General features: G+C 51.6%; 4 protein-coding genes across 7 annotated transcripts; 1 reads left to right on the top strand and 3 right to left on the bottom strand.

Moving 5' to 3' along the window:
• Positions 1-18: 18 nt before the first annotated feature.
• Positions 19-4374, bottom strand: PV10_05740 (uncharacterized protein; the record flags this gene model as incomplete). The annotated part of the gene is made up of 1 exon (XM_016370452.1): positions 19-4374. One exon carries the CDS (start codon positions 4372-4374, stop codon positions 361-363), a length of 4014 nt encoding a protein of 1337 aa, XP_016222745.1. The 3' UTR covers positions 19-360.
• Positions 4375-4804: 430 nt separating this feature from the next.
• PV10_05741 lies at positions 4805-9874 on the top strand. 2 transcript variants are annotated; one of them, XM_016370454.1, is made up of 4 exons: positions 4805-5821; positions 5874-6041; positions 6092-8938; positions 9056-9874. In XM_016370454.1, exons 1-4 carry the CDS (start codon positions 5170-5172, stop codon positions 9244-9246), a joined length of 3858 nt encoding a protein of 1285 aa, XP_016222747.1. In that variant the 5' UTR covers positions 4805-5169; the 3' UTR covers positions 9247-9874. The 2 variants fall into 2 exon arrangements, with proteins under 2 accessions (XP_016222747.1, XP_016222746.1); XM_016370453.1 differs by having other exon boundaries at positions 6092-9874.
• A 7-nt stretch (positions 9875-9881) lies between these two features.
• Positions 9882-15982, bottom strand: PV10_05742 (the record flags this gene model as incomplete). Of its 2 annotated transcripts, XM_016370455.1 has the most annotated exons (6): positions 15248-15982; positions 14992-15171; positions 13964-14936; positions 13028-13906; positions 12294-12935; positions 9882-12242 (listed from the first exon to the last, which is right to left on the bottom strand). In XM_016370455.1, the coding sequence occupies exons 1-6, from the start codon at positions 15719-15721 to the stop codon at positions 10171-10173; spliced, it is 5220 nt and encodes a 1739-aa protein (XP_016222748.1). In that variant the 5' UTR covers positions 15722-15982. The 2 variants fall into 2 exon arrangements, with proteins under 2 accessions (XP_016222748.1, XP_016222749.1); XM_016370456.1 differs by having other exon boundaries at positions 10171-12242; positions 14992-15982.
• A 485-nt stretch (positions 15983-16467) lies between these two features.
• On the bottom strand, positions 16468-20032 carry PV10_05743. Of its 2 annotated transcripts, XM_016370458.1 has the most exons (4): positions 19484-20032; positions 16921-19436; positions 16580-16659; positions 16468-16515 (listed from the first exon to the last, which is right to left on the bottom strand). In XM_016370458.1, the coding sequence occupies exons 1-2, from the start codon at positions 19879-19881 to the stop codon at positions 17531-17533; spliced, it is 2304 nt and encodes a 767-aa protein (XP_016222751.1). In that variant the 5' UTR covers positions 19882-20032; the 3' UTR covers positions 16468-16515; positions 16580-16659; positions 16921-17530. The 2 variants fall into 2 exon arrangements, with proteins under 2 accessions (XP_016222751.1, XP_016222750.1); XM_016370457.1 differs by having other exon boundaries at positions 16468-19436.
• Between the last annotated feature and the right edge of the window lie 6301 nt (positions 20033-26333).

Raw genomic sequence — 26333 nt, forward strand, 5'->3', positions numbered from 1 at the left:
TCTACAGGAAAAAGGCTAAACAGCCATCGAAACAATCTTGTATAACCATCGTGTTATGTACGTCCTGACTGCTGGTAACAAGGTATCCTTTCCATCCCATCCGTTTCGCCATGCCAGGAACCACTTTCCAAAAAATGCTTCCGGTTCCTCAGTCAAAACCTCCCATCTAAGTAGTGGGATCAAACACTCCTCCGGTGTTCAGCGTTCAGTCTTGACTGAATCGCCATAAACTCGGCCCATCAACGTCCAAACATTACACTCATCGACAAGATCCTCTGACGCAAACAAGACAGAAAATCAACATTGTCATCACTTCTTGGTTCTCCGTAATCCTTGGGCGCCTGTCCCAATACAACTCAACTAGCTTGGTGTAGAGAAATGCTGTGTGAAAAACGGCATTGCTCTCTCCAAGCACTTCCTCACCTCGGCTGCTTCCATCTCCATTCGTGCCCTTTGTGCCTTCATGCTCTCAATATCACCTTGCAGACTCCGGTGCTGTTGTTCTATGCTGCTGTGTCTTCCGGAGAGAGCATCGTTTTCCTTCTTCAATCGCAGCTTCTCACGCTCGTGCTGTTCCACATCGGCCATCAGCGCCGAGTATTCACCCTCCTTTCTACGGAGTGCTTCGGCATGCTTGGACGCCTGAGCGGACAGTGTCGTAACCTGGCTGCGTAGCTCGTCATTCTGACCTTGGACTTCTCGCAACAGTTTCTTGGTGGTGACGAGCTCCGAGGACGTCGAGGCCAGTTTCATTTCAGCGTCTTTGTCAATCTTGGCGATTTTGTCTTCCATGTCCTGCATCTTACGGTCCTTTGCAAGCAACTCGCTCTTGAGAGCCCGTATCTGGGCCTCAAATCCTTCGGCCTTTCGCTTGGATTCTGTTTCTCGTAACGACTCGGCCCTTTGAAGTTTGTTGGAGAGGTCCTCGGTCATGCGTTCTCGTTGTGACAATTGGCTTCGTAATGATCGCACCTCCTGGTCAAGACTTGCGGCTCTGCTTTCCTTTTCTCTTTCAATGTTGTGCAAATTTGATTCCAGCTCTGAGATCTTCCTGTCTTTGACTCCAAGCTGACCCTTCAAGCTCCGTAATTCTTGGCTGATAGCCTCCAGTCTCCCATCGTTTTGAGAATGCGTCTTCTCTACATGTTCGAGCTCGTCCTCCAACTTGTCAATTTTGTGTTGCAATTCCTTTTTCTCAGCTTCTAACCGTGTGATGATCTGGCCGGCCTGGAGAACCTGCTCACGCCGTGTGGCGAGTTCTTCTTCCACCTTTTTTTTCGAGTCCATTGCAGCGTCAAGTTGATCTTCAAGGGTTTCTTGCTCGGTAATGGCATCTGCAAGCTTTTCACTGAGCTCATTCTCACGGAATTGGAGGCGTTTGAAAATCTCCTCCTTATCCAGAACAAGCTCTCGCTCAGCTTCCAGTGTCTTCTGGATTCTCTGGACTTCAATCTCTGCGCGCCGTCGTTCGTCCTCTGCCCTCTGCCTGTCCACAGCGTCTTGCCGTAGACGTGCGTTTAGCTGCTCGATTTTCTCATCTCGCTTCTTGACTTCACTCGCCGTTCGTGTAGCTCCCAACAATGGCTTCATACGAACAAAAAGACGCCACCAGGGGTTTGCCTGTAGGTCAAGGTAGACGTTCAGATTCCGCTGTATCACTCTCGTAGCCTCTGCACGGTATAATTGTTTGAAAGCAACCCGTCGCTGCATAAATCCTCGACTCAAGGACTGAAACCGTGACATGATATCACGGATTAGATTGTCTCGTTGCTCCTCAAGGTCAGCCAGCACACCAGCTCGGAAGAACACTTTGGTCAATCCAACCCGATAATTGGCTGCATCCATCTTGAGGCGATCGAGCATAATTCGGGCAGCCTCTTGACCACCGAGATATCCTTTAGGCATGTTCTGACACAGGACTTCGTATCTTGAACGAAATTCTGCGAATGTGAGACGGTTGGGAAATCCTGTTCGAGCAATGCGTATGCCTTCCAGGACACCGTTGCATCGAAGTTGGTCCAGAACCAAAGGCGCATTGAACTGCTTAGGCTTCTTCTTGTGATTTGGAAGAATACAGCGAACAAAGTGAGGTTGGGTCGAATGTAGTTGTCTCATGAGGCTGCTGAGCTGTTCCTTGTGTCTTTGAGCCACGGTCCGGAACAGACCTTTCTTGACTCGACTTCGAGGGCTATATGGTTCGTCAAGATCTTCGACACAGTCACTGAAGAGGTTGGCGATATGTTCATCCTTTGACCCGCCAAGCAATCTCGTGAGGTTGTCATTGAGAGGGTCTTTGTTCTTCTCAAGCCAACCCTCAGTCGAGTACTCGACTTCTGCAGCGTAATGAGTGAGGATGAACCCTTGCCGGGTTCTCGCAGGTGCGTATTTGGGAGTTTTCTTCTCCCACAGAGAATGCAACTTGTCTGTGAAGGACTTGTCCGTGGCTTTTGGCATAACGGAATCCTCATCTAGACAAGAAAAGATGCCGATTGGGTTTGGCAATTCAATCAGGTCGATCGTGGGCTGTAGATCTTTGCCGAAATCTATGAATTGCCATTCAATCTGCTCGCGAGCATATTCTTCCTGTTCGAGAACAAACATGTAATGGTTAAAGAACTGCTGCAGCTTTTCGTTGGTGTAGTTAATGCACAGCTGTTCGAAGCTGTTGTTCTCAAAGATTTCAAATCCAGCAATGTCGAGCACGCCGATGAATTGGCTGTCGTCGCTGCTGACTCCTCCACGATCGAGTTGCGTGTTGATTTTTGAGACTAGATTGCCAAAGCCACGCTCGTAGATGCCCTTGGCGAGGGCGTCGATGGCCAATCTGACCTGCTCCGGAGTTTGAACCTTTTCCACCCATTCTCGGCCGGCCTTAACCTTTGGGTGCAGAAGACCCTTGATGAAAGGCTCTGTCTGAACTCCCATCAACTTACAGGCTTTGTCAATAGAGGCTTTCGCATCATCGGTCAAGGATGCCTGATCTCCGGCGCGGGACTCTTGCCTCACAGCAACATTTCCAAGATGAAGAATTGCCGCAATCGTCCGAAAGATGGCCATTTGATCTTTATCAGAGAAGTTCATGACATGGAATGCTTCTATGAGCAGATTCCACTCATCACAGTCTGACACTCCACCAATTGTATCATTGCCCATCCTTGTGTACCCAAAATTCTCAACGTCCATTCCGGAAATGAGGAGGGCATCACGCATACGCTTATCGGCCCCGGCAAGCAATTGGTAGAAAATGTGGTAGCTTCGCTCCTGCTGGCTCACTCTGACAACCCTCGACTTTTCCAGAAGGTACCAATCAATAAACGCCCCGGCGATTTGACCAGAGCGGGTAAACTGAATCCTGATAAATTTGCCGAATCGAGACGAGTTATTGTTCCGGACCGTCTGAGCATTACCAAAGGACTCAAGAATTGGATTTGCTCGCAGGATCTGTTGTGAGAGATTCGAAAGCTGCTTTCCTGGTGTTCTCCCTGTGATTGGAGTGTCGAAATCAGAAGTGGCGACAGCGGCCAGATACTGAATGACCTTCTTTGTATTCTCAGTTTTGCCAGCACCAGATTCACCAGTGACGAGGATGCTTTGGTTTTCACCTTCTTCGACCAAGCGACGAAAGGCTGCATCAGAAACGGCGAAAATGTGTGGGCGAGTGTCTTCTCTGGCCTGGCCCTTGTACATCCGTATGTAGTCATTGCCATATATGGGAAGAGGGCAATAAGGATTGATGGTAACCAAGAACAACCCTGAGTATGTGTAGATGAGATCGGATTGATATCGAGTGTGGAGATTGTGAATGACAGAGGCCTCGTTGAGGTGAGTGAGTTCCGCCATATCATCAGCCTTGTCAAACTTGGCTGGGTTGACTTTATCGACTTCGTCAACATGTGTTTCCAGCTGTGCGCCACTGTCGAACTGGACTATGACACGGTCGTGGGGTAGGTCTTCTGTGATCCAACCTCGCACAAAGGCTTTCTCGAGATCCTTGACCCAGACATATCTCTTTCCAGAAAAGTCATTTTCGCCCTCGATAGCGGAAATGCGTTCTTCACTCTGCTTCATTTCCTCCGACTTGATGAATTTCGGGGCAAACGTGCTCGAGGTGCTCGATTGTCGCTGAAGGGAGTTGGTACGGACATGTGCAGGGACCGAGCTCATGGAAGTAGAGGGAGAATAGGACTGTTGTCGTTCATGGCGGATGGGAGATGTGGGCGCGGGAGAACCGAAGAGGAGGGACTTTGTTGTTCGAGATGGTGAAACGGGCGATGGCATGGACATATCTGAATTATAGGATCTGTTGAAGGCGTAGTGTCGTTGAGATGCACCATTGAAGGGCGAAGTGTCTGGACTGCGTTCGTGGAGCAGCATGACGCCGCGTGTTGGGATGGGTCGTTTCTCAAAAGAGGTTGCACATATAAGGTTGAAGTCAAGGAACGAGAATCCTAAGGAGGTCTGAGTGTCGAGAAGTGAGCATTCTGAGAATGATTTAATGGAGCATGCCAGGCTGTGGGGGATGTGTGAGCTTCAATGTCATGCTGGGTCGTCTTGTTGGTAGGCTGTGATGCTGTTTGGCTGCTGATGCATCTTGTTGTCACATCCGTCATTGACGGGGCAACCACCGACTTGTGGGTCGCCCCTTCTCATGCATAACTCTTCAGCCACAAACTCCTTCAGCCACAGCGAGGCTGCATATGCCAAGCATTGATATCACGTGTCAGTGGATGGCGCCAAGGCTAAGCGAGGCTCCAGACTTTAGACGCCGTTGGCTTCATTTGACATTTATTTGAGAATCAGATCACCGAATCTCCCTGTCCCTCCTCGATCGACATTCAGATACTCGGGTGAATCAGAGTATCGCCAGCCTCAATCTAGGCCTGCATCTGCATCTCCATATCCTCAAAAGGCAAGCTACATATCGACCGACCGACGACTTCTTGCCAGACTCCTTGCGCGTCGATCTTTCTGCGTCAATCGTCTTGCTTCAAGTCGCCTCGCATTCTGATCCTCTTTTCTGCATCCCACAAGAATCTGTCACCGACACCTCATCATGTGTAGAGGTGTCGCTGTTCAATCCTTGTGTCTGTGTCATAGGCTTGTTGAGCCATCTCAGTGATATCCAGGTTTCCTTCTCATTCAACACTTTCTTCTTCCTGCGCCTCGACCATGGCGGGTGCGCAACCTTATCCCTCGACTCCATTGTACACCACAACTCCTTCCTATCCGAGCCAGCCATCATTTTATTCTTCTGCCCAGTCGAATGTCTTTCACCAACCGGTGCACACTCCTCCTGCCCCTCCGCCGCAGCATCCTCAACACCATCACCAGCAGCTGCCTCCAAATACCGTATACCAACCATCTCCGCAGAATGCCTCTAGATTCGACACTAATTCTCAACATCGCCCTCCTGCGGCGCCTTTTCCGTTCGGCGCGGCCTCATTCACCCCAGAAATGCTCAAGCAGCTAGCCAGCGCAGGACTTCCTCCCCCTCCCCCTCCTGCGTTCGCTCCTGCTTCCCTTCCCACCTCCGCCTACCCTCAATATTCTACGCCAAACAGTGTGTCGGTCTCCTCCCCGTATCCCCAGCACGAATTGTCTGCGCCTCATCAGTTTGGCTCGGGCTTCTTCTTGAATACTCAAAATCAACCCACGCAGCCCGCGCCGTATACAGCGCCTGGCTCTAGTGGTTTTCGACCTATACCAGATTACCACTCTTCCAATGATCAAGGCTTCTCCCCATATTCGGCAACACGTCCTGCTTCAAAGTCATATCATCCACCCGCTCCTGCTAATGCAAAACACGCAGACCGTGGCCATGGTAAGTCAACGCACTTGACTCTGCTCGACACTTGCACTTACGCCCAGTATAGATGATGTCCTTCCTTCTTTTGGCTCTCGATCCGATCTGGACATGCTGTTTGCCAACGCTCAGCAGCAGTCACAAGAGGCTTACCAAGACGATTCGACAGCTAGCTACAATAAGATTTCTGAGACGCATGAGACTGGACGTCGTCCGCCTACCGATGGTAGCGCATCTCGTACGTTCCTTTCTTTTAACCTTCTGGATTTCCACTGACAGCTTGAACAGCCTATGATCCGACTCGCCCCGCTACGATCATCCATAGGACACTGTCTCGCATCGAGCTACCAAAGAATGCTGCCCCTCAACTCGACGGGAGCTCAGGGCCTCAGTCTATATCAGACCTAAGAGAGGCCGCTAAAGAAGCCGTGCTGTCACTCTTCACCAACGACATTCGTTATAGGGAACTAATCACCGAGGGCATCGATCCTGCAGTCCTGTCCGGTCTTTACAAAGAACTCAACATTGAAGCAGAGCCTAGTCCAGCCAACTCCTCATACCATCAAGCGTCTGCTGTCCAAAGTGCAACGGCTGAGACTCTAGAGTCTAATGCGCATGGTCCGCCCGATGCCCCGGCTTTTGTCGCTCGTGGTGTCGTCGAAAGAGTATCGTCACCTTCAACTGATGTGGTCCAGCCCGAGGCCGCTTCCAAGTCCAGTCTGGCAAGCAATCAAACACCTCAAATGGAGGTGTCTCCCGCTCTCTCACACTCGGAAAAACCACAGACTACCCCGAATGCCAACCTTGAACGCAAAGATCGCATTGCTCAATTGCTCGCAGCTCGGACTGGCCGTACAACAATGCCGTCACCCGTTCCAGCTTCATCCCTCTCTACTGTTCCAGGTCACTCGTCTGGGACTGTTGTTGCAAATTTGGATGGGGTGGGCCTGTCCAAAGAACAACAGCTCGCACCGCCACTGCGGACAGACAGCCTGCGGCAATCTATTGAGACCTCGAGCCAAGATGAAACTACGAGATCACAGCATGGCAACCTTGACCCTCTTCTAGCTTCCCACCAATCTGAGCCTTCATCCCAAAAGAAGCCACCCCTCCCCTCTGCCGAAAAGGCAGCGCCTTCTTATGGAGCGTCTATCTTCGCTATCCCAGGTTTGTTTATGGGCGCGGCTGAAATGACGTCGGAGGACAACGATTCTGCAGATATGCCTCGGGATCAGGAGGATATCCTGACACCGCCGCAGTATGACCCTTACACTCCTCAGCCAATTCTCAAAAGACCTCGGCCAGAAGAGCTTTCCACCAGTGAGCCTTTGCCCCAATCGAAACGATTAAATTCGCAACAGTTCACCGAGCAGGCAACCCCGCTCACTGAGGTGCCTATGGATGACGATGCTTCAGAAGGCGAAATCGTGGAGGAAACCGAAGGGAGCCGTGGCTCGAGAGCGCATGCTAATATCGAACGCCTCGAATCATATGATCGTCAAGCCAACTCACAGCTGCAAAGCGCCTTTGGGAATCGCCCGGCTGTGGATCCCAAGAGTTCAACATCACAATCGTATTCCACGACGGATACGTCAACACTACTCGTTCCTGGAGTAAATGATGCGACATCGTCGAAGCCGCCTCTTCTTGCGCAAAGCACCACCCCAGAGTCCTTGAATAGGCAATCCTTGACGTCTAAGCCCATTTCCAAGTTGACTCCAGCAGAACTTGCAGAGAAAGCGGCCGCTTTAAAGGCAGAATTCTTGAAACAGCGGGCCAGAAGACAGCAGGTGCTACAGGAGGAGTTGCCTGATCTGAATGCCGAGGTGAAACAGACGGAAGTCCGTCTTGAAAAAGCGAAATCAGCCTTGCTAAATCTCAGGTCCGAAATCGCGAAGTTGAAGAATGACTTGGATCGGGCGGAAAAGTCGGAGACAGACCTTACTCAGGAGGTTGCGCATCTTGAAAAGCAATTGCAGCAAGGCCGCTCAGGTCAAAAACAGTACTCAGACGAGCTCCAAAAACTCAAGCTTGATAAGAAGGAGAATATGTCCGATTCCATTGGAGCCGAGGTTGCATCTCGCCCTCCAGAACAGCAAGGACTTCCCCTGTCCTCGCAGGATCTGGCACCTCAAGGCTCTTCGAAGGTGGTTAGCGATATTGAACGTGTCCCAGTCATTGATGCTACACACGATTATGCCAACAATGACCGGTGGCATCCGACAGCCTCTTCTGCTCAGGTCATCGCGCCTAGTCTCCCACAACTCGCTCCTGAAGGTCCGGCGCATGATGAGACAGCGGACGAAGTTCAACAGACAGACGAAATGGAAATTTCGCCCGAACCCGAGCCTTTGACAGCTGAGGGTCTGACTACTGGACCTACAACTTCTCGTTCGATCTCACCGGATTCACCAATCGAAGATGACGTGGAAAGTGATGGCAGCGCGAGCATGTCCAACAGCGGATCTGATGACGATGACGAGGAAGACTATGAGCCTGCCGATGGGGATGCTCCGCAACCCATGGATCTATCTGATGACGATTCAGACTCGGACGAATATGATCCTGAGAACGCTACAACCACCGCTCCGCCCATACCAGATGTAGTTGATGTTTCAAATCAATCCCACGAGAGCACCAGCATGGCGGAATTGGTTCCCTCGCAAAGCCATATTGTCCAGCAAGCTATTATCCACGATCTGCCAAATAAGCCAGTGCCGAGCGAGCCTTCTTTGGCAGAGGTGGCCCTTGTTCGACGTGAAGAGCCACAGACCACGTCGACAGTCTTGCCCAACGGTGGTCAAGGCGAAATTCAGAAAGCTACCGGGTCAATCGACGCTAATGCAGTCACTAAACATCAGAACAATAAGACACTGGAAAGTGAGAAGGCGGTCCTGCTCGATGGGAGCTCACCACCGAATCCTCACTATGTACCATACAAGACACCATTGAGCTCATTCAAGACCTATCGGTTCCATCAGGATTTTCACGACACAGTCAAAAGTGGGTATCGATCCTTGACCTACAGCAACAGCATTGATCCATCTCGGCCTCTCTGCCCTACTGAACTTTCGGGGGAGGTTTGTGAAGATCCGACATGTGAAGAGCAGCACTTCCGACAGCTAGGTCTTTCAGGTACGTGTACAGCCGAACCCAAATCCCAAGCAGAATGGTTTCTTCATCCGACATTGAAAACAACGGAGATGTGTAGCAAGGTGCCCCTACTAATTTCTATACGTCACGCGTGTGCAGATGACAAAATCCTTGTACAGATGAGTTCAGCCAGCGACATCAAGGACAAAGGCATTCGAGACGAGTTCCTTGTGGGTCTGAAGCAAGTGATTGCTGATCTGAGACAGAAGGAAGTCAAGGAGTTTGAAAACGTGGCCAACGCCTTGTCGGCCTACCGACGAGAATTCTTCTCGAAAAGAGAAGAGGCCTAGTAGCCAACCCCAACCAAAACACCCGTTTTCATTGTCTTGTTGCCCATCCATGATCTTTCTTGTCTGCTCATCCGTCCATACCCCCTCGATACCTGCCTATTGAACCCTGTCACTGAGGTTGTCGGGTCAAAGGGATCAAAGGTTTGACACCACCTCCTCAATACAACTTGGAGGGAGATCATCGTGACCGACGTGCGACACGACAGCCCAAAAGTGCCGACAGAGCCTAATGAATACAATCCAGCGTTTGCTTTTGCGAGAATTGCATGAACATGTACGAGTACATAGTTTGTTCAGGGTAGGGTCTTTGTGAGGGAGAATGGAGAGTATGGAAGGAACATGATATGTTTGAGAGGCACTTGGCCTACACACAGGAGGAGCTGGCGCCGCAGTCTTTTCATGTCTGCTGTGCAAATATGGACCTGACTATGGGCATCATCCTGAGCATGAAAATGGGTCTAAGCAAAGCGAGCGACTCGGGGTATATTGGGAAATACTTCATTTCGCCTTTTAACCCATATTCATTGGCAGGTTGGTTGCTTCGCGATCAGACCTCCTTACCAACCAACACAAACTTGATCTTTGTATCAACAAATCATACTTTGTCTTTTTTCTCTTGAACTTGAAACTTTTTTCCAGTATTGTAGTAGTATCCATGATACCTAGTACCTTGTAATATTGTGATTTTTACAAATGTTTCAAAGACTCAGATTCGGTCAGATCAGCTGTCTATAGCAAGTAATCATGACTCCACAGTTCATTGATTGATTGATTGATTGATTGATCGATCGATCATGCATAATTCGATTATAGCTTTCCCTTCCTGATCCTGATCCTGATCCTGATCCAACTCATTGATTGGTGTTTGGTTGTCCTTGAATGCATCTTGATTGATCATTGATTGATCGAATCCTTGTCTCGCTCTTAGTCACTGTCACTAAGAACCAGTGCATCGTCCTCAGTTGCACCGGGTCCACTGCTAGCCGAGCGGCTACCGTGTGCAAAGTCTTCACTAGCCAGATGAGCGTGATGTTTGCCAAAGCCTCGAATGTTTTGGGCCGGGTCGTCCTCATCAAGGGCGTCATCGTCGTCATCATCATAGTATTCTTCTTCGTCTTCGTCTTCTTCTCCTTCTCCTTCTCCTTCTCCTTCTCCCTCGCCTTCCTCTTCCTCGAGCTCATAGTCTTCCTCGAGTTCTTCTTCATCCTCGTCCACGAAGTATGCTTCTTGGCCATATGATGGTTTTCTTCGATTGTCATCTTCGTCTTCATCCTCATCTGATCCTTCCCCTTCTCCATCGTCGAATTTCTCGATTGGTTCCTCGTCTTCGTCTAGTTCCTCTTCTAGTTCCTCCTCTTCCTCTTCCTCTTCACCGTAGTCGTCTTCGGCGTAATATTCGACCTGTTGTCCATTGGATTTCACCCCGCGTAGGTCTTCTGCCGGGCCGTCATCATCTTCATCCTCACTATCTTCAGCTGGCTCAAGTACAGCGTAAGGACTTTTCTTGACTGGGCCGTGGTGAGGTTGGGCCTTCTCTTTCTTCCTGATCTCCTTCTCTGGTGTCGATCTCGTCCGCTTGGTTGTCCGTACACTCTCTTCAAAATGATTTCTTGACTCCATGTCATCAAGCGACCTCTTCCTAGACGGGCTGCTCACTTGCTGACTCGACAATTCAGGGCGGTAGATGCTGGATGCACTTCGTTTGGACATTGCTACGCCGACAGTGACATAGTCTCGATGAGGTCGTAGAGGTTTATTGGCCAATCCATGCGCACCAGTGGCTCTAATACGTTGCTCGGTCCTCGAAAGAGACTGCCCAAAGTTGTTCTTCGCTGGCAAGTAATCGAACCCGTTGACACGAGCCAGGCCTTTGCCGCTGGGTGAGGGAACGACGCTGTCTATCCTCAATGACTGGGTAGGCTTTGATTCTGGATGAAGGTTGGCAACTTTGACAGCCTGTGAAAACTGTTGTTCAAGCACTTCTCTGGATTCTTTGAGCCAGTCTGTATCTTTTGCCAAGGCCTCGCGCTGCTTTCTTGATTGTTGGATAAGTTCATCAATTTCAAGGTCGCCGCCGGTGCTTGGTGTGGTTTCAGAAGAACGGTCAAATATAGTCGAATGAGGTTCGGTTGCTCGGCCATGATACGCTTCAATCGTGCCCATGGGCGGCTCAGGATTAGTTGACGCGGGAGGCGATGGTGCTCTGTTAAACTCCCGACCCGTATATCTTCTTCGCATGATTCGATCTAAAATGGCTTGCTTCTCCTCGGCTTCTCGTTTCTTTCTGGTCTCAAGTTGCTTCTCTGTCAGAGGAACCAGAGGCGTTTCCGGGTCCAGGCCAAGAGCCTTGAGTCGGAAGTAATCTGTCTTTGTTGTGTCCACCTTTCTTCCACGCTGGCTGGAGTCGAGGTTTCCGACTTGAGATTGGAGCAGTTGATGCGAGCTCGTAGATCGACCAGGCCCGGAAGGATGAATGTAACTTCTCTCGGGTCTCGACGGACTGCCGACAAAGACTGGAGTCGAATGTACCTGACCATTCAAAGATCGGGACGTTCGCAGGGCCGATGAAGGATCAGACAGTGTACTGATGGTGCGGGTACGCTTGTGACCGGGAGTTGATGTACCAACAACTTGTTCTTGATCGGCTCCTACCGTTTCATCACTGTCTGACAAACTTTTCCGCTTCTGGCCAGCCACTTTGACAATTCTGGAGTTTGCTTCTTGCTGAGCTTTGCGAATTCGAAGGGTCTCCCTTACTGCACGCTCATCCTCTTCCCTGTCGCGTTGGATCTTCTGTAGTCGCCTGGTTTCTTCTACGGCAGCTTTGATGGCGTCCAACTCGGCCTCGGCTTTTCTTTTCTTGTCCTCCTGAGCCTTGACGACCTCGGCGAACTTTTGTCGACGGTTGTTTGCGGTGCGCTTGAGCAACTTGTTCCAGGTCAACGACCTCCACAAATAGGCAAACTTGCGCATGATGATCTTTCTTCGAATGCTGACTGTGATTGGATTAGTCAATGACGATTCCTCGTGTTATCATCGATACTTACCAACTCTCGTTCGGAAGACTTCCTGGTGATGTTGCTCAATGACGGATTCAAGGAGCTCAGGAAGTGTCCACTCAATGAACTGCGCCACGAGACCACCGGGACGAACGAGTGCCACTCGGGCAAAGTCGCTAAGGAGGCGATCGTCTTGTTTGGCTTTCAAGGGTTGCTCGGTACGAGTTCTTGGAGGAGAATGCGGTGGCGTTGTACTCCTGCTCAGAGGAGAAGGTACTCTAGGAGTGTTGGGTGTTTCATGCAAACGCTTTCGTCCGAGTGGATCCGACTTGCTGATTTGAGGTGACAAAGAGGGTCCCGAGGGTGACGAAGGGAAAGTAAAAGGTGGTGCAGATGGTCGGGCCGTCGTGCAAGGGGCACGTGGAGGTACGTTAGTCGTGCTTGAAGTTGTGGCGGTTGGATCCAGAGGAGGGCCCTGGAGATCTGAAGGTGCGGATGCGGGACTTGGTTTTGGGTCGGTTGGTGGGGGTGGATTGCTAAAAGTTATTGACTGTGGTTGCGAGCCGATTCCAATCGACGGGGAAGAGATTGAAGGCTGCTGTACGGGTGGTGGCTGGGCAGAAGGGTTTGCAAAGTCAAATCGAGGGCCTGCAGAAGGCTCAGAAGGTGGAGTTATGGTGTTCGAGTAAGCTGCAAGATGGTTAATGGTCAGCGACATTACACATACCTGAGGAGGATTGCATTGAAAAACGAAGTAAAAGGTATGGCAGAAAATGACTTACGTGAAGTGGCTGGAGCAATCGATGACGGTAACTGCACACTGGAAGAAGACACATGTGAGGTCAGAGGCGTGGCGGGTGAAGCAGCTGGTTTTGCAGGCTGCCCCCAGTTGAATGAATCTGCTGCTGATTTTGACTTGATGTCTGAGTTCCACACTTTAGGAGCTGGTTCGGTGGGAGCGGATATCGACGTCGTAGGCAATGGCTGCTGTGATGGTGTCGCTGCTACCGGCGACGGTACAGGAGCAGGCTGTCCAAATGAAACCCCACCAGAAGAGCCATGTGCTGAGGCAGGGAGCCCAAAACCGAACGGCGGCAAAGAGGATGGTGTGGGCGTCACAGTCGGTTGTCCAGAAGATCCAAAAGCACCAAAGGATGGTGTGGCCGCAATTGGTGCAGCAGGGGCGGTTTTGGGGGCCTCTGCGGCGGGTGCAGATGTAGTAGGGGTCCCGAACGGTGCGAAGGCTCTTTGACTGTTAGAGGATTGGCCAAAAGGCGTGTGTTTATAGTCGGGAGCGGCCGAGGTGTTAGGAGTGACGGACAAGCCGGCTGGTTTGAAATTCGTAGGTTGGCCAAAGGTCGAAGATGTGGACGATGCCGGGGTGAATGTCGCTGCAGTCGGATTGAGTGCTGATGCAAATGTCGATGTCGATGTCGATGTCGTTGTCGGCGTTCCAAATGTCCTGGTCTCGGGGATGAACAGACTGTTCTCATCTTCTTGAGAGTCGCCAGCATCAGGCTTCGACTCATCCGACTCGACCAAGCCATCTCGAATTGCCGTGGCGACTGACACGCCATTGATGACCGCAGTTAGGGATCGCCGGAATCGTTTCTTTTCGACATGACTGTGTGAGAAGGCTTGTTGGCGGGGGATGGATGATTCTACAGATAATCAGAAATGGATCTTGTATGAGGGACGGTGTGGGTGGATCAACGCACGGTCGAGGTCGGGATCACTCAACGCCGTGGGATCCAGGAATTCTTCACCATGATCATCGGCGACAAAGTCAAGTCCGAATGCGGAACAAAACTCTCGAGCTTCGTCTTCATGATCGAATCCAAGGTAGTTGGTGATCTCAGAGAGGCTCCAGTCACGGGATCTCGCCTGTTGAGCGAGCGGCGCACTTTTGACCGAACGCCAGAGGGCATCGAGTGCAGCAAACCGGATGGCGCCAAAGTAGATTTCCGCAACACAGGCAAGGATATAAGGAACACGATCCGAGGACAAGACGCTCCAGAAACTGCCGTTGTTGTTCTGAGCCACAGCAAATGTGTCCATGGGTTGAAGCGGCCCTTGGACAAACAACGTGTTGCCTGCAGCGTTGTAAAGCTGCAAAGCCACTTTGATCCTCTGGTCGTTCAGGAGGTCATCAGGCCATTGCTGGACGCGGTCCAAGATATCCGGATTCTGGGACTGAAGCTCAAAGATGATGCAGTATGCACGGAATTCGGCCTCATTGGGAAAATGGATTCGGTCACGGTGGTCGTCGTAGTAGTACAAGAGTGACAGCAAAGTATTGTTGAGCTGCTCTCGGTCTTGATGCGCGTCGAAGTTCTCGTCCTCGTACAGGTTGTCGGGGTTGGACAATTGATGCAAGGACAGAATGTGGAATCTCGCTATCCGCTCATAGCATTCGACGGCAAGCTTGACATGTTCCGGCTTGGAGACTTGTTGAATGGAAAAGTCGTTGCGGATGCCCCTCGTACGATCCCAGACGAATTTGTGGACTGTTGCTAGTCGTTGGCCGCCGCCGATGAGTTTGTCAAGGAGATAATCCAGAGTACGTTTCAGCGTGTCGGGGGTACGAATATCAGAGGGGAGCTGTTCGTCGTAGCCGGCGGCAGAGCGTCGAAATCGTTTAACCATTCTTTCCTCTGAGGGAAGATAGCGACCCGAATCTTCATCGTAAAACTACCAAGGCTTTAGTACCGTCGGATGGTATGACATGAAAGAGACCGACACCCACCTTTTCTGCCTGGTCAACCATCTGCTGATGAATGCGCTCGACTCGTTCAAATCTGGGACACATGTCGGTACATGTGCCGACGGGGGTGATGGCATTGGCAAGACTGGTCTTCTTCTCTGGGTCTGAGAGGAAGCCATCGCGAATGGCTTGGGCGCGCTCTTCTTCTCGGCGTTTTTGCAGCTAGATGTAGATGGGCAAGTCAGAAGCCTGCGACAGAAGTCGTGGTCAGCCGGGCGCAAAGGGAGGGAGGGCATACCGTCTTGAAACTCGACTCGGCGGCGTTCATGAGATCTCGATAGTTGGTCGGGGCGGGAGAGGCTGTCCGTGAGGGCGTAGGGGAGGATTGAGGCCTGGGATCGTTGAAGACTTGGGTCAAATTACCACGACCGCGACCACGGCCGCGGCCTCTTGTAATGGTTGTCGCAGAACCTCTGGAGATGGTTGCTCCTCTACCTCTTGACGGAGTGGTGGGAACGTCGGCTGGTGATCGTTGAGCAGTGCCCTGGCGCAGCTTCTGCAAGAGTCCAGCGGCGCCGGAGGCCTGGGTATTGGCATGGGCATCTCCTGCGCCATTCTGGGCAGCCACCCCTCTTCCCCGACCACGGGCTCGCGCTGGTGTTGTCAGGCCTCTGGAGCCACCTCGTCCGCGTGTGGCTTGGAATTGGGTCGCCCGACCAGCCCTGGATGCGCTACCACCGCGTTGGCCCCGAGGGGCTGTCTGTGTAGACATGGGCTGTCCAAGTGGCAATCAACATGAGTAGGATTCCATGGTAGGGTGTAGTTTGGGATGGGTTGAAGGAGGAGAGGGTAGGAGGGATGGCGTCGGTGTCGGCGTCGGCGTTGGATTGGGGAAGAAGGTGGCCAACGTAGTTGCGTGATCCTGCCAATAAGAGAAGGGAGGGGAGTCGTGAAGGCAGTGATGGACAGGCGGAAAGGGGAATGACAGATGGGCGCAGCGATCGAAAAGTGAGGCCAAGGTGTTGTATGTGTTGGATCAAAGAAAGACTGCAAGCGGATGGAGCAATTCTGATGCGCGTGACTCTGGCCAATGGGAGAGCGAAGGGCAGAGGCGGCAGATTTGTTGGAGAGTTCGCGGCAGTCACGCGCGAGTTTCAGGTGCCTGGTGCCTGCCTCTTCACCTGAGGACCCACGCCTACTTGAGCAACCTCAGGTATACCTGCCCTTTTAGGTGTCCAGAGTCACTGCCTACCTAGGTACCTAAGTACCTTAGGTAGGTAGGTACCTAGGTAGTTTTAAGCATGGACACCCCCATACTTTACTCAACTGCATACCTACTTGGCCCAGGGTGGAATTATGGACTGTCAGGCTCCCTTAGACTTAGTTTTTAGGCATGCCCGCAGCCAGCCTCTCCTAAAGGTACACTGCCTACCAACGGCCCAACTCTAGCACCCAATGACAAAGATAAAGAAGTGCTCATGTACCTACCAGGTAGGTAAGTATTTACAATTCACTCCAGGCCTGCAAATCAATCTTTCTAAATACTACTTCGTTGGACATTATCATCTATATTACATCATCAGGCTTACTGTTCAAGGTCATTAGGCTCTGGTACTGGAATGTCACCTACACTCACTATACCATACCAAACAACCATCTTTTACTCTGGCCATCATGCCATTATTGAGCACTGGTGCGACGAAATGTCCCCTAATTCATATCTCAGAATCACTGCCAACAGCTTGAGCCACGAGACACGGCGTGCAGTCATGCCTCATCATAACAAGAACGAGCAACCAGAGTCATCTCAACCTGAGACCAAATGCTGGGTGCATAGCGTAGCATCGGAAATCAACCGCACGCCGTAGCTGTGATAGCAGTCTGGTCTAAGAGCCGGGCCATGACATACAATTGACGAATTGAAATAGCAATGGGGTTAAGGCGGTAAATTACCTCGTCGTCAAGACTCACCTCACCTCACCTCTGTTATCGACTGCAAGACGCATGATGAGACACCACAGAGGACTTCAATATCATGCTACTAGCATGCTTGTTGCGCTTCTTATTCCAGCTAGGCTGTATGTGCGATTCCAGGACGTGTCGTATTTCCTGTCAACTTTTGTCGACGGCAATCTTCGTTCCAGTTGGCCTTCTCATCGTTGGACAGACAATGGTTACTGAGATGGCTCTCTAGAAGACATCGTCACGCATCCTATGCCGCGTGTAATGGTGCTCTGGACTTACTCAGGCGCGTGGGCTACCTTCGAAGATATAGTTGTTATGCCGCTATCGCTTTTCCAGATTGCAAGGGCAAGTTATCGCAGGGGTTCTCCATCTCTTCGAGATGCGTGGGTAATTGCTGTAGGAATCCTCCAATTGGTGGCGCTGTGGTGTGCGGTAGTTGATGTAGTTTCAAAAAGATTCCATGGCAGCCACACGACGAACGGTGGACCTTGTGGCCCATCTGGACGAGCCCAGAAAATTTTGACATCTTAGTGAGATATTAGACATATTATACAACCAAAATGGTTCGGTGATATTTTGTTAGTTGGGGAATGGGAATGTCTGAAAGACGCAAACCTCAGAAGCTGAAGAGTCCGCTCCTCCGCTTCCCATAGGGATATACGACAAGCGCGCTCAGGTACAACCCGACACTAATTCCAATGGCTACCTGGACCATTCCATATCCAACATTGAAGATGGTCCCACCATAGACGCTGTTGGGATCGTCTTGAGCAGCAATGAAGCCTTGTGTACCATTGTTGATAATGGTGATGGCAGTGCTGTTGCCGATAATCTGGTTGGATGAATCAACCCCAGCCACCAGCGTCCCTGAGGCTGCGAGACCACCAGGCACTTGGCAGTATATTGCCGGGAGCATCGCCGCTGCCGCGAGGCCGTGAAACACGCGTGAGTACAGATTCGCGAGGCAGCCGATGACAAAGGCACCAATCGCGTTGGCAACTTGAAGGTTGCTAGACAGCTGAGTCGATATCCAGAAATTGGCCTGATGGCCTGCCACAGCTATTAGCGCCATGACTGGGAGCTGTTTCCACTTGGCCTGGTAGACCAGGGCCACCCCACAAGCAAACAGAGGAGCCCAGATGAAGCGTGTGTACAACAGCTTGTAGTTGACCCCGTCGGGAGAGAACCATTCTGGCACACGACACGTCACATCGTCGACAGCATCGCGCTTGATGAGACCAAAGACGGTGGTTCCAACCAGGAGCCCAAAGCCCAGGAAGAGCACGTAGATGATGGCATACACCATTCGAACTGACCCGGCAACGATGTTACGGCTTTGCAGCTCCAATGCAGAATTTAACACGAGGAAACCTGGGAGGATCATGGCAATACTGCTCTGAGCCACACCAGAGAAGCAGAAGATGTAGGCGCCATCACTGCCCTTGATAGAACCCAAGGCCCGCGAGATGAAGGCTATCATGACGCAAGCAAAGACCTCAAAGACGTTGGAGAACTGTTCAGATTTTGGCACCACCTTGATCTGCAGGAAGCCAAGAGCACAGCCCAGGATGAAAATGGGGGGTAAATCGATGATTCGGGTATTAAAGGAAAACGGACCCACTGCCAGGGAGGCAAATCCAAACATGAGGATTCTGAAGTACTGTGAATGCCGGTCGGGACGCTTCTGGATGTTGTCCACCTGCAGAATGCCTTGTTCAGCAGTCAACTTGTGGTGAATGACGCATTTGTAGACGTCAAAGACATCCCTCAAGCGCCCAAAATCGAGCCCACTGACTCCTCGGACTACCTCGACGTTGTTGGCTTGAATTGTGTGGTCGTAAAATGTACACACCATGGCGCCTGGGATGTACAAAAAGTCGGCGTCAATCAACAAGGCACGCGCCGATGCACGGAGGTATTCCTCCAGACGATGGGTAGGGGCTCCATATCGCATGAGAGCGCCACACAACTTGGTCAGGTACTTTCGACAGGCAATGATTTCGGCCACTTCAGCAACGACGGCCCCTTGGAGATCAACGTATGCTGATGAGGCACTGTGTCGGTAGTTGGAGGGGGACTGGCCCTCTGTTGGAGGGAGAAGATCGTCGGTTGACTGAAACCGTAGAGATGTAGGCCTTGACACAACGTTTGAAGTTGCTGGGAGTCCAAGACTTGTTGTTGACATGCCGGCTTGCATCAAAGCGCTTGCCAGGGAGTGTTGCTGTCGCTCTTCGTACCATTTTATTTTCTTGGTTGGCGTTGTTGTGCCGGAGATAAGAGGCGATGAATCGTGAGAGCGAGACCTCTGGTGGGAAGACTTGTTGCCTCTTGCGTTGACTCCAGGCTCATGATGGTGTCCATGTGCCGGCCCACGGCCTCGGTGTGCTGAGGTTTCCTGAATGATGTGGTTGAGCCTTGAGCTGAGAATGGCGCCAAAGACGCTGGGCCGATAATGTGATGGCGGTGGAACATAATCTACATCGGAAAGATGTTTGTCTATATATGGCGTCTCGGCGCCCGACCTGAAAATATCAGTACGGGTCAAGTAATGAGGCATTCCCTGACCTACCTTGGGTCGGCGTGCATGGCGTCCAGTCCAGCTTGCGTGAATGATCGTACCAGCTGTTTAGCCTCTTCCGTGTACTGAGGTAGTTTTGTACTGTCAGACGACTCATTGTGGGAGGGAATTTCCTGATATTGAGTCTCTAAGTTTTTGCCGACAACTGCCTTCTCTGTGTCTGAAAGCGAAGGCTTTGATTTAGTGCGTGGCCGACTTCTTCGCCAATTTGAGATGCCGAAAATGCTCTTCTTCGCCGTGGCAGAACCATGGTTGTCAGCCGCCGCCTGGCTGGAGTTGCCTGTTTCTAGGTCGGTCGTCGGATATTGATCCTGTGGATAAAAATTGCCCGTCCCAGGGACCGAGTTTCGGCGGGAGGGGTGATCATCCTCTTTCTGGTTGGAATCCATCGCCTTGAAGGACAGAATGAAGTGCTCAGTGTCTCTTCAGGGTTCACTCTCATCCAAAATGTTTTTTCATGGGTTGAAGACATGGTGCAACCACGACAATGGCGTTTTATATTAAACCCACGGAATTGATCCGAGGAAGCAGGAACAATGTTGATTTCGATTGAGTAATAGTTGGCGTAAAAATAGACTTGGCTCCAGTGGCGTGTTCTTCCAGGCGAAGAATGATGACTTGTCAGGCGTCGGAGAAGCCCAAGTGGCGCTCAAAGTCTGAGCTTTGGAGGCTCGATTAGGCAAATCGATCCTGGTGGAGGCTCTGCTGCGTCCCCCAAGTCCTTTGCGTCTTACCCTTTGGTGCTTAAAGGAGCTAGGACTGCAGAATTTTGCTGATCAGAATGTCACATTTCCAGTCATCTGTGCATTAGAGGTCTCAAATTCTCGGCCCGGATGCTCTTTGTGTTCATGCCACACGGTGAGAAATGAAATCAACACGGTCAAGGGCCTCTTCAGGTCAGATCAGGTCTTAACACATACCATGAGTCGTTCTTGATACCACGTGGTCCTTGTTCAACCCCCTTTTCTTCATGAAGCTCTTGTATGAATATTCAAATGGACAAAACGTGAAGACCATGTGAGAGCATAGCCTCTGTTCCGCTACGCCAGCCGTTAATGTCAGCTTCCAGACATCAGACTCTTTTCACTGGCCAAAAGGTAAGATTCTCTCTGTTGACATGAGGTCGAGATTCAGGCAGAAGAAGAAGAAGAAGAAGAAGAAGAAGATGATGATGATGACGACGCCTCAAAATTGAGGAAGGGACGATGCGTGAAAACAGTTTGCAGCTCCTGCCTCAGAAGAGTGGCTCCTTCCTTTTTGATTTTCACGTGATATCTGAATCCCAAGGAAGTCGCCTTCATTTTTCCTGTTGCCAGACTGTCTACAACTCAACCCAGTCATGAAACAAAGCGCACATTTTGCACCTCAAGGCTATCGAGTCGTGGAGTCAAACATCAAATTTATTGTGCCTGGAACCATTGTATCCCCATAGCTTCCATCGACAGCTCTCCCTTTCTGTCGTCCTCGATCTCAACTCATGACTTCGACTAGAGCAAAGCCTAGTAAATCAGACAGCCGAAACCGTTGGCCATGACGGCGCCCATGCCCAGGTGTGATATCAACCTTTCTGCAGAAGACATATATACTTTGCTTGCATCCTGTGGTCTGCTTTGCTGCACGTGTGCAAGCTTGCTGGGCAACACTGCTGACAAGAAAGGACTTGCAGACAACCCATGACCCTGTTCGACATGATTGGCAACGATCAACCAGATAATCAGACCGAAAATCCCGACAAAAAATATCAAACTCAGCCTCGCAATGTCCTGAAATGCATGCTTCGCAAGCTATCCCATGGCACCTTCTAATCCATCGTCTCATCTGATGACCGGTGGATGACATGGAAAAGCCAATGCCACCAATCTTTTCTCCCATGATTCTCCTGACCCTATTACACCCGACGCAGTCACGACATCCGAGAAACTTTCTCCACAACAGTACCGAGCTTGAGCCTTACCAAAGACAAATTTCAATCGTGCAAATCCAAAACACACATTTCAGGGGAAAGAAATTCGTCCAAGCCGATGAGACTCCACTCGGTTCTATCAAATTGGATAGTAACCTGCTTGAAGCACATCCATTCCAGAGTGGGGATCAGTCATGAGACTCAAGGTTGGCTGCACCATCCGAAGTGGGAGGTCTCGACGTTGGCTCCCCATCGATCCTTGATAACGTGGCGAGTCCATCATGGTCAAGTCTCCATGCGCATCCACTCCGTACCCTTGAGCTGCTTGTGTATAATACATGGTCCGCATGTCGGGCCGGGGAATCATGAGTTGCGGGGGCATACCGAACAATTCTTCGACTGGCCCGGATGCCATATCCGTCATCGTCCCTGGCCATGCCGGGTACCCGGTTTCCTGAGAAGATAATGCATTGGACATCCCATGCTGCAGGCTGTGTGCTGCGTGCGCGTCGCTTGGCATAGTGGCATGAGACATTCCGTCAAAGTTCTGCTCCAACGCACTCGGTGTCATTGACGAGTGGACTTCGTCAGTGGTTATTGGAGAGATGTGCATTCCAGAGTGACCTCTTGCAGAGGCATGCATCACCGCGCTCTGCGCCGGTACGTTTCCTTCTAGACGGCTTTTGAACTGCTTAAGGCGTGTCGAAATGTCCACGGCGGTCTCGTGGTACTTTCGCCCAGTCATGCCTGAAACCGTCTGTCCGCCGTTCGCAGTCGACCGGGAGCCGTGTCGTCGGACCAAGCCGACTTCAACGCTGTCGTCATTGATGTGCCGTCGGTGTTCCGCGGGCCCAACAGGATCATCCATGGCGTTCATTGATTCTGGCGACGGCAGAGATGATGGTTCGGGGGTCAGGATCTGATCGTCATGTCCCTCATCGTCCACAAAGCTCCCGATCGTCAGTCGCTCATCCATACTGTCTTCGGAATCGTCTCGCATATTTCTCGTACGGACGCTGTAATCATTGCAGAACACCATACTGTCGCCATCTACCCACATCTGGTCAATCAAGGGCGTACAGACGGGGTGACCCTAACTTACCTATTTGTCCATCTTCGTACTGCTCCATCATCTCTCGAGTGCGAACAACATTCTGAAGAATCTCCCATTCGAACTCTTGCAGGTCGTCCTTTTTCTCCTCCACACAGTCGCACAGATCCCGGGCTGTCAAGTACTGTGCTTGGCCAAGGGCCGCCGGTGGGTTTGTAATGATCTTTTGCGGGGTGTTGAGAATCAGATGCACCAGAACATTGATACGGTCTGGAGTATGTTAGTCACTCCCCGCACAGATGTGTGTTATTGACGTACCGTCTCGACCTATGTGGTCCGGCTCTCGGTGAGTAATGTCTACAGATCTGTTAGCATCTAAACTCAAACAAGTCTCGGGAGCGTGTGGCAGCCGCCACAATCATGCTTCCTCGTGGTTAAATTCAGGATTATACGTACGCTGAGGCCAGTAAGGAGGTCTTGTCCGATTGGGATCACGGGGCTTGTCGCGAGGCACTCCCCCATTGTATGGATGTGTCGATTGCTGCGGGTCACGTCAGAGCAATCCCGTGGATCAGAAGTCACTTCAAGGGCCCACCTTTTTGGGGTGAATCTTTTTGATCCACACCTTGGCGACTATGCGACAAGCAACTTGCTGCATGGTCAAGAAGGCTTCCCGGAACCAGTGCTCCAAGGCTTCCCTGTCCCCAACTCGGATTTGAGAGGCAGGATCGAGTGAGAATGATCCGGAGATACCTGAAAGCATGCGAGACCTGCTTCCACGTTGTTTACGTGCTGGAACGCGGCTGACAGCATTGCTGGGTTTCGATTTCCGCCGCTTGGACACGCGTTGGATATAGGTGAGCGAACCTTTGGGGGAGTCTTGATCATCCTCAAGCGTCTGAGGTAGCTTTTTACCCCGGCCTCGACTGGTGGGTCCTGGTGTGCCTTCTCCTGCCGCTGCTGTGTGCATCAGCTCAGTCATTCATCTAAGTAATAAGGTAGGTCTCCTCACTCTCAAGCGCATTACTTCTGTCCAAAAGATAGTGACGGTATGCCTCATGGGCGTCTTTGAGGATTGCCCATTTGTCTCCCCTGATGTTGGGTGATGCAAGTGCTTGGACGTCTCCCTGAGTGTTGGGAACGAGCACGAGAACGTCGTCAAGCTCTTCGAGGAGTGCCTTGATTCTTTCCTGGTCCTGGTCAGCCGATCGGTCCTTGTATACTGCCACCAAAGGGCTTGGGAGGCTTACAATGTGATGTTGGGGCGATGGAGTGCCAGTGGTCTGCGGGGAGGCAGTCGACAGTCCCGTCATGTGCTCAAGCCCGAGTGGATTTTGCTTTAGAGCTGTCTGACTGAGCGTTGGTAGCATCATGACTTGGCCTGCAGAGTAGCAGGAGACCTGCTAGCATGGAGGAAAATCTGATAGATCAAGCGAGTGGAGACCGAGGAGGTGAGATGACCGATGATGGAGTTCTTATTGCAGCAGAACGTCCACGGTCGAGTGCGACGGTGTCTGGGAGCAAAGGCCTGTTAGCGAATGCCAGGTAGGTTCCGATTCGAGAGCGATCCGAGATTTAGGTCCTGTCCCCTGTTTGGATTATGGACGAGGGAGCGGTTGGAGTGCAATCGACTACGTTGCGTCCACCCATCGGGACCAGACAATTCAAGATGCGAGGCATGCGAGGGTGGGTCTTTGGGCTACTCAGAGACAAGCTTGCGGCAGGTCCACATGGTGGCCGCCCCCAAAATGGAGCGAGAAGGGCCGCTTGGAGCTGCGAGAAGCGAGAGGGTCTCCACATTATCGAGAGGCCTCCCACCTGCAAAGCAAAGATAACGACATGGCTCATTGGCGGGGTTGAGGTGATGAAGAAGAAAAGCTGGGCTAGACTGACCTATGCAAAGAAGGGAGGAGACGGCCGACGCGGTGCAGCGTGAGCAACGGAGTCAGGGAGTGTTTGTGGGATGCTGTGGCCGCAGGATGCGGGTGAATAGTGGCGGGATGGCGCTTGTGCGTGTGGCTAACTGGACTGAGATGAAGGGGGGAGACTGCAGGATGTGCAGTATCAAGCAAACAAACAGTATCCACCTCGCCAAAAAAGCGCAGACAAGAAAGACGAAGCCAACCAGGGATTGTCGGGAAGGTTGTGGCAGGGCTAAGTGGCCATGCTTCTACTCGTTGCGGATCAGCAGGTTGGAAGAGGTGGTGGTGGTCAGGACGGCCCCGCCTTTGATACGAAGTGGATGCCGACTAGGATGGATTTTGGGTGCTATTGGGGATTTTCAATGTCAGGCCTCAGGAACGGTTATAGCGCCCGTGATCTGGGAGAGGATACGATCTAGCAGATCTTTGCCGACCTAGTCGTCTTTGGATTGCCGCTGATTCGTCGATGACGCCATACGGAAGGGCCCAGAAGATCAACGACCCAAGATGCCAAACGACGGTCAATTGGGTTTCGCACGATTATCTGGACTTGTTCAAACAATTGGTAGAATGGGGAACGAACATGTGAAAGGAAGAAAAAGGGAGAGGGAAGAGAGAAAGAGGAAAAGTAGAAAAGCGTGAAAGCAGTTGTATATGGGATTCTCAATTGGACGAGGAGGGAAACAGTGACCAATAGGTTCGGGAGAAGCAGATGGTGTACGAGCGGACAGGTTTTGGACAGCACAAACCGCATGGGGTGGGGAGATCAAGGAGATGCAGTGTGTGGATGCAGGGAGAGCCGGAAGGGAGATGGGATCTCGACAATGTTTGGACGCAAGACATGATCCGGAACCCGAGACCAAGAAAGAGAACGCCATGACATGAGGGTTCATGACTGGCATGCTTACTTCCTCGTGCCTCATAAGAGACCTCGGACCACACAGCGATGCATCACACATTGCTGATTGTTGCACCGACTACAAGCGTGTGCTTGGTCATCTTTGGCGGGTCAACGCTGGCCCCTTTTGCCGTCGGCGGCCAGATGCAAAGCCGACACAGTCATGGTTCAAGATATGCACATGAATCGTGTGAAGTCAAGGTCATCGACCAGACCAGGCTGACCGAGGTTCTGGAGCTGAGCAAACACTGGAGGGCCAGCCGACTCCATGGGGTCAGTCGACCGGACACGGATCGAGAGATCAATATGGCCAGATTGATAAATGATTGAACAGCGGACGGTCGACAATGCACTATGGTGGGAGAATGGGCGAAGGAATGATTCGCCACTGTCAGGCAGTGGTCCGGGGAAGTCGGACGGGTGTGTCCACCTCATGCACGCAACCATGATTCTGTCTTGCAAGGTGAGCGAATAGACGGGGCGCGATGGATTGCCAGAAGGCCACGCGATGAGGCTGGCGTTGCAAAGATTGAGCTTGCACAGCTTGATGTGGGTGCGCTGCCCCGGAAGAATGCCAGCATCTACAACTAGAGAAGGGGGCAAGCACGGTGAGTGGATCTGCGTTTGATACATACTCGGATCATCGGTCTGCGGTCAGAATCTTTGCTTAGTATCGGCGCCCGAACCCGGTAGACAATGGACCAAGCAGCAAGGTTAGTCAGTGACCATGCATGGTCATCTGGCGGAGGAGGGGTCAGGGCCAGGGCTCTTGTGCTCTTGTGCTCTTGTGCTCTTCCATGGTGGCTGGATTAGGCTCCATGTGCGCCTTGTGCTCCAGAATATGTTGCTGGTCTCACCAGAGAAGTTGGGACTCTCAAATTGTTGAGATTGGCTACAGCCACAACTGCAAAATCTCCGCTCGGGAGAGGTGAGTGGCCCGTTGGGTCCAAGGTCTACCACAGTTCAGTCGGCCATCTGCACGAGTGTGCGACCCTAGCGACGAGTGAATACGGAGTCATGGGAGTACATCTCTAACCAGACCGACTTGGCAAGGCAGCGTGGGGTTG

Source organism: Exophiala mesophila, assembly GCF_000836275.1.
Source record: "Exophiala mesophila strain CBS 40295 unplaced genomic scaffold supercont1.4, whole genome shotgun sequence".
Lineage (NCBI taxonomy): Eukaryota > Fungi > Ascomycota > Eurotiomycetes > Chaetothyriales > Herpotrichiellaceae > Exophiala > Exophiala mesophila.

Excerpts from the sequence above, each read along its gene's own strand:
- PV10_05743 (XM_016370458.1), bottom strand. The coding sequence starts at position 19,881 with ATGGATTCCAACCAGAAAGAGGATGATCACCCCTCCCGCCGAAACTCG. Across the intron at positions 19,437-19,483 it reads GCCATGCACGCCGACCCAAG|GTCGGGCGCCGAGACGCCAT; the intron begins GTAGGTCAGGGA and ends TGATATTTTCAG.
- PV10_05741 (XM_016370453.1), top strand. The coding sequence starts at position 5,170 with ATGGCGGGTGCGCAACCTTATCCCTCGACTCCATTGTACACCACAACT. Across the intron at positions 5,822-5,873 it reads ACACGCAGACCGTGGCCATG|ATGATGTCCTTCCTTCTTTT; the intron begins GTAAGTCAACGC and ends CGCCCAGTATAG. Across the intron at positions 6,042-6,091 it reads TACCGATGGTAGCGCATCTC|CCTATGATCCGACTCGCCCC; the intron begins GTACGTTCCTTT and ends CAGCTTGAACAG.